Genomic DNA, 17,706 nt, shown 5'->3' on the forward strand with positions numbered 1-17,706 from the left:
AATAATAATGATAATTCTTCTTCTTTTTCTTCTTCGTTCGTGGGCTGCAACTCCCACGTTCACTCGTACGTGCACGAGTGGGCTTTTACGTGTATGACCGTTTTCACCCGGCCATGTGGACAGCAATACTCCGTTTTCGGGGGTAATAATACAAATACTAATAATGATCCCTGGGAACGAGACAAGCAGAACAGGAAACAAGGAAATAGTTACTAACAATAATGAGAATAATAATAATAATAATAATAATAAGAAGAAGAAGAAGAAGAAGAACTGAATGGCATTTGAATAGCGCATTTCTCTTACTCAATTTATTCAATCCCAGTGCGCTCGCGACCACCCATTCACACGCGGCCACGCCCCAAAACGACTGACCACACTCAAACATACACAAACGCATACCGTCGTGTTGTGTTGTATTGGACTGCAGTGGATTGGATTGTATTGCACTGCATTACATTGTATTGTATTGCATTACTTTTTGTCACGTGCGCGTGTGAATGTGTGTGTGTTTGCGTGCGTGCATATGCGTGCGTGCGTGCGTTGTTAGTAGTGTGTGTATGTGTGTGTGTGTAGTGCATGTGATGCGTGTGTGAGCGTATGCGGCATGGATTCAATCTCACATGCTCACACGAAAAATCCACACTGAACGCATGCGGGTGAGAACGCTTCTGTCAATGAACTGTCAGTCCAGCACACGCTGACGACAGCCAAGTCATCCGGTGCATGAGAGAGGATGAACATCGGGCTGGGAAAATAACATACAACTGTGCACAAATTGTGGGCAGCTTTGACCTTCTTACAAGCACACACGCACGAACGCACGCTCTCTCTCTCTCTCTCTCACACACACACACACACATATGGGCAGACACACACACACACTCTCTCTCAAGAGTACACAGAAGCCATACCAACGCAAGCATTTAATTGACGTGCCAAGGGTGAATTCAAGAGTCACACACGAACCATCCATAGCCCCACAGTCCAAACTAGCTGCTTTCACCTCATAGGGTATGACGCAGCTGACATTCAATTAATGATAAACTGGGAGTGAACTCACTCTTATACTTGGCGTTCGCACGTTCCCACTGTGTCTTTCTTTGTTCTCTCTCTCTCTCTCTCTGTCTCTCTCTCTCTATATATATCTCATTGCCCATCCCCAGTCCTCTGGTTTTGAATTGTGGTCCATGGCCAAAGTTCATTAAAACATTTTCGTTCGTTCGTTCGTTCGTTCGTTTTCTCTCTCTCTCTCTCATACCTGTGCACGCTCCCGAATGACACACTGGAGGTCGATGAATCTCTCTCTCTCTCCCTCTCTCTCTCTCTCTGTCTCACAAAAGCTGTTCTGGTTAATGACAGATGTGAACAGATGCAGAATGCCGGCGTCAACGATTCCCTCCCTCTCTTTATCTCTCTCTCCTTTCCCTCCTCCCTCTCTCTGTGTCTCACATAATACACGTGAACAGATGCAGAATACATCAACGAATCTCTCTCTCTCTCCTTCCCCTCCTCCCTCTCTCTGTGTCTCACATAATACACGTGAACAGATGCAGAATACATCAACGAATCTCTCTCTCTCTCCTTCCCCTCCTCCCTCTCTCTGTGTCTCACATAATACACGTGAACAGATGCAGAATACATCAACGAATATATATCTCTCTCTCTTCTTTCCCTCCTCCCTCTCTCTGTCTCACATAATACAAGTGAACAGATGCAGAATACATCAACGAATCTCTCTCTCTCTATCTCTCCTTCCCCTCCTCCCTCTCTCTGTGTCTCATATAATACACGTGAACAGATGCAGAATACATCAACGAATCTCTCTCTCTCTCTCTCTCTCCTTCCCCTCCTCCCTCTCTCTGTGTCTCATATAATACACGTGAACAGATGCAGAATACATCAACGAATCTCTCTCTCTCTCTCCTTCCCCTCCTCCCTCTCTCTGTGTCTCAAAAATACACGTGAACAGATGCAGAATATATCAACGAATCTCTCTCTCTCTCTCCTTCCCCTCCCCCCTCTCTCTGTGTCTCATATAATACACGTGAACAGATGCAGAATACATCAACGAATCTCTCTCTCTCTATCTCTCTCCTTCCCCTCCTCCCTCTCTCTGTGTCTCACATAATACACGTGAACAGATGCAGAATATATCAACGAATCTCTCTCTCTCTCTCTCCTTCCCCTCCTCCCTCTCTCTGTGTCTCATATAATACACGTGAACAGATGCAGAATACATCAACGAATCTCTCTCTCTCTATCTCTCTCCTTCCCCTCCTCCCTCTCTCTGTGTCTCACATAATACACGTGAACAGATGCAGAATACATCAACGAATCTCTCTCTCTCTCTCCTCCAACTCTCTCTCTGTGTCTCCCTTAAGCTGTTTTGGTTAACAACACACGTGAACTGATGCAGAATTCATTAACGAATCATCTCTCTCTCTCTCTCTCTGTCTCCCCTCAAACCCTCTCTTCATGTTTCACATAAGCTGTTTTGGCCAATAACACATGTGAACACTTGCAAAATACATTTACGAATCTCCCCCTCACTCTCCCTCTCTCTCTTCCCTCCTCCATCCCTCTTTCTGAGTCTCTCTTTGTCTCACATTGGTTGTTTTGGTTAATGACACATGTGAACAGATGCAGAATACATCAACGAATCTCTCTCTCTCTCTCCCTCTCTCTCAAACCATCCATTTTGCAACATGACGTGTCGGAATAGATATAGAATGCAATAAACATCTCTGGCTTTTAGTTTGGGATTTCTCTTATTGTCAACAAACAAAAAAAAAAAAAAAAAAAAAAAAGAAAAAAGAAAAAAAAAGAAAAAGAAAAAACAACAACTTATATATTAAAATATACACACATACATTTCTTTTAATATGTACACACACACACACACACACGCGTCGCTACACTACAGCGCCAACCTTTCTTTTTTTTTCTTTGTGTGTGTGTGTGTGTGTGTGTGTGTGTGTGTGTGTGTGTTTGTACATATTAAAAGAAACTGTTACTGAAAGCACTGATAACGTATCTCTTTCAGTCCTTGGAATCGGAAGAATTATTACCGCATTTCAATCATTAACATTACCTTTCCGGTGTACATTATTTTGCACAGTTCATCTTATAAACCTCAGTCAGCCTCCTCCTCCCCCAACCCCTCCCCTCTTTTTTCATACACCCGTGTCTCATACTGTCCTGTGGATTGATCTGATCGATTCCAAGACCTTTTGACATTCAGCTATTACGGTGAACGTTGTTCACAGAACCCCCCCCCCCCCAAAATAAAGACACACCTGCCAAACATTGATTGGATAAACCTGACGTCTACTTCTCCGCACACAGCCTCTTCCTTCCACCCACCGCTACCTCTATACTCCTTCCTCCTGACCCCCTCCCCTCCACACACACACACACGCACACGCACACACAGTGACACAGCCACATCCCTTTCACCGCTCAAGCTCTCAGCGAGGGTTGGAAACTGTCGTCGGCTGCTCTCGTCAAACCAGGACTTTAATAATTTGCGTTCTGTACTCAATCTTCACAGGTTGACCCGCACGCACACAAAAACACACATAGGCATATAGCATAGACACGGACACATACGTACACGCACAAACACACGCACACGCACATACACACTCTCAAGCGCGCATGCGCGCACGCACACACACACACACACATATGCACGAGTACGCATACCCACACACACACGCACACACACGTGCGCGCTCTCTCTGTGAGGAGAACCAGCCCGAATTTCACACAGAGAAATATGTTTTACCGACGTCATATTCAATACGATGCGAAACGACACGAAGCGATCCAACAAGTCTTCATCCACGCCATCCCACCCCACTTCACCCACCACCCATTACTCGCACACTCCCAAATCGTCATAATCATCCTTTTCACCACCTACACCACCACTCCCCTCCTAAATCGTCATCATCCTTATCATCATCACCATCATCACAAACCCCACCACCATCCTCCTATAACTATCGTCATCATCACCCTTTTCACCACCACCACCACCATTCCCCTCCTAAATCGTCATCGTCATCATCATCATTACCATCACCCCTCCTAAGTCGTCACCAGTATCCCTCTCATTATCATCATCACCACCACCACCCTCCTCAATAACAGCCATCATGATCACCACCATCATCGTCATTATCATAATCACAACTACCCTCCTCCAAAATCGTCATCACAATCCTGCTCATCACCAGCATCATCAACACAACATAAAGCTACAAATAACGCTACAAAACACGTTGCAATGCAACACAATACAACGAACACAACCCTACGTAACGCTACAAAACTCAACGTAATACAATATATAGCACAACACAACACAACACAGCAGAACGCAAACCCACAAAACACAGTGCAAAACAACACAATAGAACGCAGCACATCACGACACACACACACACACACACACAAAACAAACAAACAGAAACACAGCACACATCACCTGCTATCATGGCCGTAGGTGATGCATCCAACAACAAAAACAACAGAACGCAACGCAACACGACACGACACGACACAAAACAACACAAACACGCAGCACAAATCACCGGCTACCATGCAACACAACAAAATACAACGCAACACAGCACGACACAACACAAACAGAGCTCATATCACCTGCTATCATGGCGTAGGTGATGCAATACACTACAACACATCACGACAAGACACACCACAAACACAGCACATAGTTATCACCTGCTATCATGGCCGTAGGTGATGCACTACAACACATCACGACACGACACACCACAAACACAGCACATAGTTATCACCTGCTATCATGGCCGTAGGTGATGCACTACAACACATCACGACACAACACAAACACAGCACACAGTTATCACCTGCTATTATGCCGTAGGTGATGCACTACAACACATCACGACACGACACACCACAAACACAGCACATAGTTATCACCTGCTATCATGGCTCTAGGTGATGCACTACAACACATCACGACACGACACACCACAAACACAGCACATAGTTATCACCTGCTATCATGGCTGTAGGTGATGCAATACAACACATCACGACACACCACAAACACAGCACATAGTTATCACCTGCTATCATGGCTGTAGGTGATGCAATACAACACATCACGACACACCACAAACACAGCACATAGTTATCACCTGCTATCATGGCTGTAGGTGATGCAATACAACACATCACGACACACCACAAACACAGCACATAGTTATCACCTGCTATCATGGCCGTAGGTGATGCACTACAACACATCCCGACACGACACACCACAAACACAGCACATAGTTATCACCTGCTATCATGGCCGTAGGTGATGCAATACAACACGACACGACACGACACACCACAAACACAGCACATAGTTATCACCTGCTATCATGGCCGTAGGTGATGCAATACAACACGACACGACACGACACACCACAAACACAGCACATAGTTATCACCTGCTATCATGGCCGTAGGTGATGCACTACAACACATCACGACAAGACACACCACAAACACAGCACATAGTTATCACCTGCTATCATGGCCGTAGGTGATGCACTACAACACATCACGACACGACACACCACAAACACAGCACATAGTTATCACCTGCTATCATGGCTCTAGGTGATGCACTACAACACATCACGACATAACACACCACAAACACAGCACATAGTTATCACCTGCTATCATGGCCGTAGGTGATGCACTACAACACATCACGACATAACACACCACAAACACAGCACATTGTTATCACCTGCTATCATGGCTGTAGGTGATGCAATACAACACATCACGACACTACACACCACAAACACAGCACATAGTTATCACCTGCTATCATGGCCGTAGGTGATGCACTACAACACATCCCGACACGACACACCACAAACACAGCACATAGTTATCACCTGCTATCATGGCTCTAGGTGATGCACTACAACACATCACGACACGACACACCACAAACACAGCACATAGTTATCACCTGCTATCATGGCTGTAGGTGATGCACTACAACACATCACGACACGACACACCACAAACACAGCACATAGTTATCACCTGCTATCATGCTATAGGTGATGCACTACAACACATCACGACACGACACACCACAAACACAGCACATAGTTATCACCTGCTATCATGCTATAGGTGATGCACTACAACACATCACGACACGACACACCACAAACACAGCACATAGTTATCACCTGCTATCATGCTATAGGTGATGCACTACGACACATCACGACACGACACACCACAAACACAGCACATAGTTATCACCTGCTATCATGGCCGTAGGTGATGCACTACAACACATCACGACACGACACACCACAAACACAGCACATAGTTATCACCTGCTATCATGGCCGTAGGTGATGCACTACAACACATCACGACACGACACACCACAAACACAGCACATAGTTATCACCTGCTATCATGGCCGTAGGTGATGCACTACAACACATCACGACACACCACAAACACAGCACATTGTTATCACCTGCTATCATGGCTGTAGGTGATGCAATACAACACATCACGACACGACACACCACAAACACAGCACATAGTTATCACCTGCTATCATGGCCGTAGTTGATGCACTACAACACATCACGACACAACACAAACACAGCACATAGTTATCACCTGCTATCATGGCTGTAGGTGATGCAATACAACACATCACGACACAAAACGACACAAACACACAGCACAAATCACCTGTTATCATGCCGAAGGTGATGAAATACAACACATCATGACACAACACTAACACAGCACAAATCACTTGCTATCACGGCCGTAGGTGATGCAATACAACACATCACGACACAACACTAACACAGCACAAATCACTTGCTATCACGGCCGTAGGTGATGCAATACAACACATCATGACACAACACTAACACAGCACAAATCACTTGCTATCACGGCCGTAGGTGATGCAATACAACACATCATGACACAACACTAACACAGCACAAATCACTTGCTATCACGGCCGTAGGTGATGAAATACAACACATCACGACACAACACTAACACAGCACAAATCACCTGCTATCATGGCCGTAGGTGATGCAATACAACACATCACGACACAACACAACCCAAACACAGCACAAATCACCTGCTATCATGTCGTAGTCGATGCTATACAACACAATACAACGCAAGCCCATCACGACACAACACAAACACATCACGACACAACACAACACAACACAAACAGCACAAATCACCTGCTATCATGCCGTAGTTGATGCAGTGCAACACAATACAACGCAAGCCATCACGACATAACACAGCACAACATGACACAACACCACACAAACACACCGCGACACGACACAACACAACACACAGCACAAAGTTATCACCTGCTATACAACAATGCAGTACAACACAACACAATTCAACTCAACACAGCACGACACAAAAAACAACACAAACACAGCACAAATCACTTGTTAGCATGTCGCAGGTAATGCAATATAACGCAACACATCACGACACGACACAACACAAACACAGCACGACACGAGGCGACACAACACAAACACATCACAACACAACACGACACAAACACAGCACGACTCGACACAACACAACACAAACACAGCACGACACGACACGACACGACACAACACAAACAGTACGACACGACACGACACGACACAACACAAACACAGCACGACACGACACGACACGACACAACACAAACACAGCACGACACGACACACCACAAACACAGCACATAGTTATCACTTGCTATCATGACTCAAGGTGATGCACTACAACACATCACGACACGACACGACACGACACAACACAAACACAGCACGACACGAGACGACACAACACAGACATAGCACGACATGAGACGACACAACACAAACACAGCACGACAGGCCACGACACAACACAAACACAGCACGACACGACACGACACGACACGACACAAACACAGCACGACACGAGACGACACAACACAAACACATCACGACACGACACCACACGACACAACACAAACAGAGCACGACACGACACGACACGACACAACACAAACACAGCACAACACGACACGACACAAACACAGCACGACACGAGACGATACAACACAAACACAGCACGACACGAGACGACACAACACAAACTCAGCACGACACGAGACGACACAACACAAACACATCACGACACGACACCACACGACACGACACGACACAAACACAGCACGACACGAAACGACACAACACAAACTCAGCAATGCACAAGACGACACAACACGAACACAGCACGACACGACACAACACGACACAACACAACACAAACACAGCACGACACGAAACGACACAACACGAACACAGCACACAGTTCTCTCACCAGCTATCATGCCGTAGGTGACGAAGAGCCAGCCGATGGTGGGCACGAAAGCCGAGGCCAGGAACCCACCCCCGACCATCAGGCCACCCGACACGCAGCACACCCGGCACCCGAAGCGGTTGATCACCATGGCTGCGATGGGGGCTGCCCACACACACGACCGAGCAGATTCTAATTCATTGTGTGTGTGTGTGTGTATGTGTGTGTGTGTGTGTGTGTGTGTGTGTGTGTGTGTGTGTGTGTTTTGTGTGTGTGTGTGTGTGTGTGTGTGTGTGTGTGTGTGTGTGTGTGTCCCCAAAGCCCCATCTGAAGGGGTTGTGTGAACTTTCAATAGGTTCTTCATATTTTGCAACAAAAAAGAAATCGCAAATACAAATACTTGCAAATCTGATCTCCCATACAGACACTCTCGCGAAATGAGGAAACTGCAAGAAAAACAACAACAAAAAACAAACAAACAAACAAACAAAAACAAAAAAAACCCCACATCTCAAACACACACACACACACACACACACACACACACACAGCAGTGGATCTTCAATCCTCTGCAAAACAGGCAGTACTTCAGCATCTTGAACCCGATCAAGCAGCACTTCAGCGCTTTGTAGCAAACGAAAGGAGAAATAGGCAGCAGGTGCTGAAGCAATGAAAGAGGACAAATTATGCGGGGGCTATAGCTGCCGAGTTTTTGTGTAGCCAGCCCACAAAGAGAGAGAGAGAGAGAGAGAGAGAGGGAGAGAGAGAGAGAGAAGACAGAATCCGCCCTAACTTCCCGACCCAGCCATGACTGGGTGGATAGCACTGTTAAATGATGGTAGTAGTGTGGGGAGGGAAAGGTGAAGTAGGATAATCAGACTCAGTGTGCTCCATCTGTCACGAAACAAAAATCCTTTGGTCAACGTAGTGTTTCCCTTCAGAGTCCAGCAGCCCAGCCATCTGAGATAAGCCTTCCGTTTAACATTAGGACACTACACTACACTACACTACACTACACTACAGCCTCTTTCAAAATTTCATTCAAGACACACCTGTATAAGCAGTACTGATATCTTTGTTCGCCACAGTTCAAACCTGTGTCCTGTCCATGCTATGTGTGTGTGTGTGTGTGTGTGTGTGTGTGTGCATGTGTGTGTGCGTGCGTGCGTGCGTGTGTGTGTGTGTATGAGATTGAGACATTAATTTTGTGTAAACTGATTTATTTTATCATTTCAGTTTCATTTTGGAATTCATAGTTTATGAGTTTTGTGTATTTGTAAAGCGCTTTGAGCTCTGTTTGAGAAAAAGGGGCTGAATAAGTGTTCAGTTTATTATTATTCATTACAGATAGATAGATAGATAGATAAATATTGGGGTGGGGTGGGGGGGGGGGGGGGGTGCATGGGTCTCCAATGCACAATATCCATACATCTGTCGCCGGCTCAATGGAAATGGTCATTACATCCGCAGCTTCAGAAAACCGTAATCATAATTATGGTCCATGGACTTTGTTCGCCCACGGTTCCTCTTGTGATACGAGTTATCGAATTCACACCTTCTACACTCTTTAAGAAAGGGTGACCGGTTCGAAATCTCGCTTGCTTGCGTACGTGCACGCGAGCATACGCAGACGAGCGTGTGTTTTGCTAACACACACACACACACACACACACACATATACAGAGGCCCAGACTATTCGCTGACCAGGGTTTGAACTCACGGTGATGGTTGCACAAAGGGAAGGGTTACAGCCTATCAGAACTTTGGACGACAGCGTTCTTGATAACCGAGATTTGAGTTAACACGCTGTGTTGGAAGTCCGTGTGGACTGGGAACGCTGAAGACGAAGGAGGAGGAGGAGGAGGAGGAGTCCGTGTGGTAATCTACATACAGAGGATGATGGTTATCCAATTCATCAAATGTTCAGATATACACGTGCGAATGCGGACGTTCCCATACACACACACACACACATTCTCTGTGTGTGTCTCTCTCTAACACACACACACACACACTCACTCACTCATTCACACACACACACACACACACAAACACACACACTTTTTCACTCTTTCTTTCATCCCACTTTCCATCTCCCCTTCCTCAATTTATCACATTTCTATCTTTTGTTTTTCTCTCCCTCTTCCATTCAGCCTGACCTGTGAGCGACACCATTACGGAGTAAAGAGCAGCAAGCTTTCTTTTATTTCCTCCCATCCTTTTTCACTGACCCTTCTTTTTTTTTCTTTTCTTTCTTCTTTCCTTCCTGCTTCCACTCTGACCTGTAAGTGACATGCTACTGATGCAAAGAGTCCTGAACTTTTATTTCGTCCTTTCTTCTTCCAGCCCGACCTACATGCCAGGGACATGTTGTCAGCGTAGAGTGCCGCAACCTTAATTCATCCATTCCTCCTTCCTTCCTTCCAGCCTGACCTACATGCCAGGGACATGTTGTCAGCGTAGAGTGCCGCAACCTTAATTCATCCATTCCTCCTTCCTTCCTTCCAGCCTGACCTACATGCCAGGGACATGTTGTCAGCGTAGAGTGCCGCAACCTTAATTCATCCATTCCTCCTTCCTTCCTTCCATCCTGACCTACATACCAGGGACATGTTGTCAGCGTAGAGTGCCGCAACCTTAATTCATCCATTCCTCCTTCCTTCCTTCCAGCCTGACCTACATGCCAGGGACATGTTGTCAGCGCAGAGTGCCTCAACCTTAATTCATCCATTCCTCCTTCCTTCCTTCCAGCCTGACCCACATGCCAGGGACATGTTGTCAGCGTAGAGTGCCGCAACCTTAATTCATCCATTCCTCCTTCCTTCCTTCCATCCTGACCTACATACCAGGGACATGTTGTCAGCGTAGAGTGCCTCAACCTTAATTCATCCATTCCTCCTTCCTTCCTTCCATCCTGACCTACATACCAGGGACATGTCAGCGTAGAGTGCCTCAACCTTAATTCATCCATTCCTCCTTCCTTTCTTCCATCCTGACCTACATACCAGGGACATGTTGTCAGCGTAGAGTGCCGCAACCTTAATTCATCCATTCTTCCTTCCTTTCTTCCAGCCTGACCTATATGCCAGGACATGTTGTCAGTGTAAAGTGCCCCCACCTTCCTTCCTTCCTCTTTCATTCCTTCCTTTCCTCCTTCCTTCCTTCCATGCTGGCTTACATGCCAGGGACATGCTGTCAGTGTAGAGTGCCCCCACCTTCCTTCATTCATTCCTTTCCCCTTTCTTCCTTCCAGTGTGACCTACCTTCGAGGAACATGTTAACAGTGCCCTTATCTTCCTCCTTCGTTCCTTCCAGCCTGACCTACCAGGGACATGAAGGCTAGCGTAGAGGGCCCCCACCTTCCTTCCTTCCTCTTTCATTCCTTTTTCCTTCCTTCCATCCTGACCTACATGCCAGGGACATGCTTGCAGCGTAGAGTGACCCCACCTTCCCCCATTCCTTCCTTCATTTCCTCCTTCCTTCCTTCCAGCCTGACCTACCTGCCAGGGACATGTTGGCAGCGTTTAGGGCCCCTACCTTCCTTCCTTCCTCCTTCATTCTTTCCTTCCTTCCTTCCATCCTGTCATACCTGCCAGGGACATGTTGGCAGCGTAGAGTGACCCCACCTTCCCCCCTTCCTTCCTCCTTCCTTCCTTCCTTCAAGCCTGTCCTTCCTGCCAGAGACATGTTGGCAGCGTAGAGTGACCCCACCTTCCCCCCTTCCTTTGCTCCTTCCTTCCTTCAAGCCTGTCCTTCCTGCCAGAGACATGTTGGCAGCGTAGAGTGACCCCACCTTCCCCCCTTCCTTCCTTCCTTCCAACCTGTCCTACCTGCCAGGGACATGTTGGCAGCGTAGAGTGACCCCACCTTCCCCCCTGCCTTCCTTCATTTCCTCCTTCCTTCCTTCCAGCCTGTCATACCTGCCAGGGACATGTTGGCAGCGTAGAGTGACCCCACCTTCCCCCCTTCCTTTCCTCCTTCCTTCCTTCCAGCCTGTCCTACCTGCCAGGGACATGTTGGCAGCGTAGAGGGCCCCTACCTTCCTTCCTTCCTCCTTCATTCTTTCCTCCCTTCCTTCCAGCCTGTCCTACCTGCCAGGGACGTGTTCGCAGCGTAGAGTGACCCCACCTTCCTCCCTTTCCTCCTTCCTTCCTTCGTTTCCTCCTTCCTTCCTTCCAGCCTGATCTACCTGCCAGGGACATGTTGGCAGCGTAGAGGGCCCCTACCTTCCTTCCTTCCTCCTTCATTCTTTCCTTCCAGCCTGACCTACTTGCCAGGGACATGTTGGCAGCGTAGAGGGCCCCCACCTTTCTCCCTTTATTCCTTCCTTCCTTCCAGCCTGACCTACCTGCCAGGGACATGTTGGCAGCGTACAGGGCCCCCACCTTCCTCCCTTTATTCCTTCCTTCCTTCCAGCCTGACCTACCTGCCAGGGACATGTTGGCAGCGTACAGGGCCCCCACCTTCCTCCCTTTACTCCTTCCTTCCTTCCAGCCTGACCTACCTGCCAGGGACATGTTGGCAGCGTAGAGGGCCCCCACCCAGGCGGTGGTGGTGACGGAGGCCTGGTACTTGTGCAGCAGCCCCGTGTGGATGACGCCCACGAAGTAGCACATGACCCCGTTCAGGAAGTTGCAGCCCATGGAGGCCCCCAGCACCGCCCACGCCCACCCCCTGTCCGTCTGCTGCATGGCGGCCTGAACACACACACACACATATATATGTGTATGTATATATATATATATATATATATATATATATATATATATATATATATATATATATATCTATATCTATCTAGTTATACAAATATACATACACATACATATACGCAAACAGACACAGCCACGCACATGCTTACGTGTACACGCACGCACACTCACCTACCCACCTGCCTACCTACATACATACATACATCCTTCTGCGCACACAAATGCAGACACATAGATATACATACATGCACACACGCGCACATACATACACACGCGCGCACGCGTTCATATATACATGCACACACACGCGCGCACTAATGTACACAACACACACGCACGCACACACACACACACACGATTTAATATCCTGTCATTTCAGCTGGAGTATGGTGAGTTATACAGTAAGAGAGGCAAAGCCTTTTTGGCTCAAGTGCGATTCATACTGATTTAAAACAATGACAATAACAACGTAACCGAAGTCGCAGGCGGTGGGGGCGGACGGTAATGGAAATGTTTCGAATATTGTATTGTATTGTATTGTATTGCATTACTCTTTTGTCATAGCAGATTTCTATATGTGAAGTTCGGGCTGCTCTCCTCAGGGAGAGCGAGTCGCTACACTGGGAGCGTCACATTTTTTTCTTTTTCTTCTTCCTTTGAAATTTAAAAAATAATTTTTTTTCCTGTCTGCAATCTTTCTTTGTTTTCCTATCAACGTGAACTTTTCTACATATTTTTTGCCAGGGACAGCCCTTTTGTCGTATGGTTTTTACGTCAGCGCTAAAGTGCATGCTGCACACTGGAATTCGGTGTATCGTCTCACCCAAATGACTAGCTTCCAGACCACCACTCAAGGTCTGGTGGAAGGGGAGAAAATAAATGGCGAGTGTGGGATTCGAACCAGAGCGCTCAGATTCTCTCGCTTCAGTCCTATGCAGAGGCCAAGACCCCACTTACCTACAAAAATCCATTCAAGTCTTCTTTTTCTCTCACCATCAGAACGATTGTAGGTCGAACCGAAAAATGTGTGCTGGAAAGGTAACGATTTCAATTAAAGTAACCTACATCGATCGGCATTTTTTTTTTCTGTCAAAATACAGGTCTCTCAAAGTTTCACTCAGTCCCTTTCTTCCGGCTTGGACAAATCATAACAAACACACCAACAACTCGTGCAACACTCCTCACAATAACCAGTTTCCTGCTGAAATAACAAACAACTGAATTCCTGCACAAATAACGATGTGTAAAGCTACGAAAAGATGATCCAAATTTAATACATAATTTGCTCACCGTCAAAAAAATATTCATTCGTAAAATTGAAATGTTTCCTTGGTATGTGAACTCACAGCCGCACGGTTTAGGCCACACAGGATTGTCATCCTGCTGATCTCCAAATAGCTTTCGCCCTTATCTGTCCAACCTTTAGTCTGTTCCCATTTTTTTTTCTACGATTGTACTGCTCAGAAAGGTATTCCTCTTGAGGAAAGTAGCTGTCGCACGCTGAGTATGAACGGATGGTTTTGATGCAAGATGTTGGACGAGTTGAAATTCATTAACGCTGACCCCATGACTCAATCCAGTACCGATCTTAACAATATTGGCATGACATGTCATAATTATGTCGGTGGTGTACCAAATCTTTTTTTTTTTTTTTTTTTACCTGCTTTTCCATGGCCTATGATTCTACCCCCAAATTTTAATAATTCCTGTTAACCTACAGCATGGACAATGATTCAATAGGTTTCTTTCAAATCCGTCAGACGCTGCCTTGAAATATTTTACATTGTCTGAAGTTCTTTCGAGCGTTCTATCTGCACATACTCAAAGCCGCTGATGACAATAAATACAACTCTTCCAAGACATTCGTTTGAGTGACACTTTGTTTCGTCTGGCTGTCATCTTGCTTATCAGCCACACACACACACTACACACACACACACACACTGCCGGGTCTTATCTCCGAATGATGAAGAGTCCTTTTAAAATTCCATTGGGTCTAGATACAAATCCAGGTCACCAGAATGATCTAATGGACTTGTACTTTGACCACAGATGACACGTCAAGATTTTTTTTCTCTTTTTTTTCTCCATATCTTTTTGAAAGGAAAATCCGTCCACACCTTGTATAACCATCTTACTTACAGACAAACTGCCCAACACACAAACCGAATAGGGAAAAACCCCCCAAAATAACCGTCCGTGTCGCCCTGGAAGGACTAACACATCCACACGGTACCAACTTCTTATCTTCACAAACAGCTGCTGCTCGGAATACTTGGACATGGTGTGTGCTGTCGGCTTCACGTTGAACGGCCAGATAATAATAAAGATAATAACAATGACGGTTACTTGTTGAACGCTTCCCCCCCGTCCCCCTAAAAGGGAGCTCAAATCGCTTTACAATAAACATTTACACACATGACATTGCTTGCAAGAGAAATGATAATAATAATAGCAATGGTAATGATCTCTCTCTCACACACACACAATGTAAAACTACGTATCACACACACACACACACATACCAGCAACCCAACACCCTTCACACATCTACGTTACAATAATGCCCCTGTCATCGCTCTTTCTCAAAAGTCAACATAATTATGCAAATATTTACTCACACACGCGCGCACAGGTGCGGATAATTATTTAATCTTGTACTGTTGACTGGCAAGGTTCCATCTGACTGTACTGTTGTGATCAAAAGACTAATTCATATTTAAAAAAAAAAGAAAAAAAAAGTTCACCCGATGTTTTAAACAATTATCGTGATATCACAATGTTATCGTGTTTTGGCAAGCTATTTACTACAAGTTTACTGAATGAGCGTCTGAAACTATACATCTATAGTTCGGGTATACTGGGGCAGGAACAAGCAGGATTTAGAAGTGATTTTTCAACGTTAGTTAATTTGTTTACTTTATACGGCATCATTGATATTTGGCTGTTTAAGAAAAAGAGATTATATTGTGCTTTTTTTAGACTACGAGAAAGCTTTTGATAAGGTTATCAGTATGTTTTTATGGCAAAAATGGCTAAGGTGTGGTATTAATGGTAAAATATTGCAAATTATTATAGATAAAATTATGTATGATGACGCTAAATCACGTGTTATGGCCAATGATGAATTCAGTTCAAATGTTGGGGGGGGGGGGGGGGAGGGGGACAGTGGCGTTCTCAGTGTAGCGACGTGCTCTCCCTGGGGAGAGCAGCCCGAATTTCATGCAGAGAAATCTGTTGTGACAAAAAGAGTAATACAAAAGAGTACGAAGAGTGCATACAAAGGAGACAGGGTGTCGTTGGATGAAGGACAACACTACACTGCAGTATAACCATTACATTTCCCAGTATTCCCCCCCTTATTCCTATTCTTGAAAACTATATTGTGCCATTCTCTCCTGCATTTAGAATCCTTGTATTACTTGGAAGCAAGTTCTCTCATCTATGGAAGGATCCGCATCCATAACCTGTCGCTTGCATTGTTGGGCACAAGAAAACAACTGCAACTTACATGCTCTGGCTACACTAAGTAACAATAACATTGCAGCTGTTGTATTTGATTTTAACATAGATTCAGTTGCTTAACTTACGATAGGCAGCAATCTTGCCGGGTAAAAACAACAACAAAACAACAACAACAAAAAAAAACCCCAAACCAAAACCAAAACAAAAAAAAACTCGGCGTGCAAGGGCACATTCACTGTCTGTGCCAATCAAAGAACCGCTTTTTCCGCCTAAAGGACCACCCCAACAATGCAACGGTAACTAAAAACATGGCGGCTTGATTCCTGTTCGTCGTCGTTCTTATGCTGGCTCAACTGTTGAATGGAATGGGTGGACTGCACGCTAGACGTGTTACTTCTCAAATTTGTGCACTGCAAACCGCACGAAAGTTTTCATTAAGCAGAACCCCGAATTTAGAATACCAAAATGACGGGCGCAATAGCCGAACGGTTAAATCATTGGACTTTCAATCTGAGGGTACTGTGCTCGAAACTCGGCAACGGCTCCTGGTGGGTAAAGGGTGGATATTTTTCCGATCTCCCAGGTTAACATATGTGCAGACCTGCTTGTGCCTGAACCTCCTTCGTGTGTATACGCAAGCAGAAGATCAAATACGCACGTTAAAGATCCCGTAATGCATGTCAGCGTTGGGGGGGTTATGAAAACAAGAACATACCCAGCATCCACACCCCCGAAAACGGAGTATGGCTGCCTACATGGCGTGGGTAAAAGCGGTCATTCACGTAAAAGCCTTCTTCTCGTGTTCATACGAGTGAACGTGGAAGTTACAGCCCACGAACGAAGAAGAAGAAGAATACCAAAATAAGAAATCACCCATGATGGATCTTAGCAGTTTGCTTAGCATCAAAAACTTTCATACGTTTAGGCCTACACTGGATACATAGCAGTGGCAGTAAGTATAGTCACAAAAAAGTCGCCAAAATCGTGCCATGGAAGACCTCATTAAAAAACTTTCAAACAATTGTACAATCTGTACTTTACGGTTTTCAAAACGAACAGATATTTGTTTAAACGTTTAGCCTGTGTAAGC

At 45.7% G+C, this 17,706-nt stretch overlaps 1 protein-coding gene across 1 annotated transcript in view; it reads right to left on the minus strand.

Annotated features, from left to right (window-relative positions):
- Positions 1-17,706, minus strand: part of LOC143288708 (uncharacterized) — a 67,961-nt gene that overhangs the window by 15,399 nt on the left and 34,856 nt on the right. The window contains exons 2-3 of the mRNA XM_076597335.1: positions 12,944-13,136; positions 8,461-8,604 (exon numbers count right to left, since the gene is read on the minus strand). Coding sequence (XP_076453450.1) covers positions 8,461-8,604; positions 12,944-13,136 — 337 coding nt within the window. The remainder of the gene's footprint in view (positions 1-8,460; positions 8,605-12,943; positions 13,137-17,706) is intronic.

This window comes from Babylonia areolata, chromosome 13 (assembly GCF_041734735.1).
Source record: "Babylonia areolata isolate BAREFJ2019XMU chromosome 13, ASM4173473v1, whole genome shotgun sequence".
Lineage (NCBI taxonomy): Eukaryota > Metazoa > Mollusca > Gastropoda > Neogastropoda > Buccinidae > Babylonia > Babylonia areolata.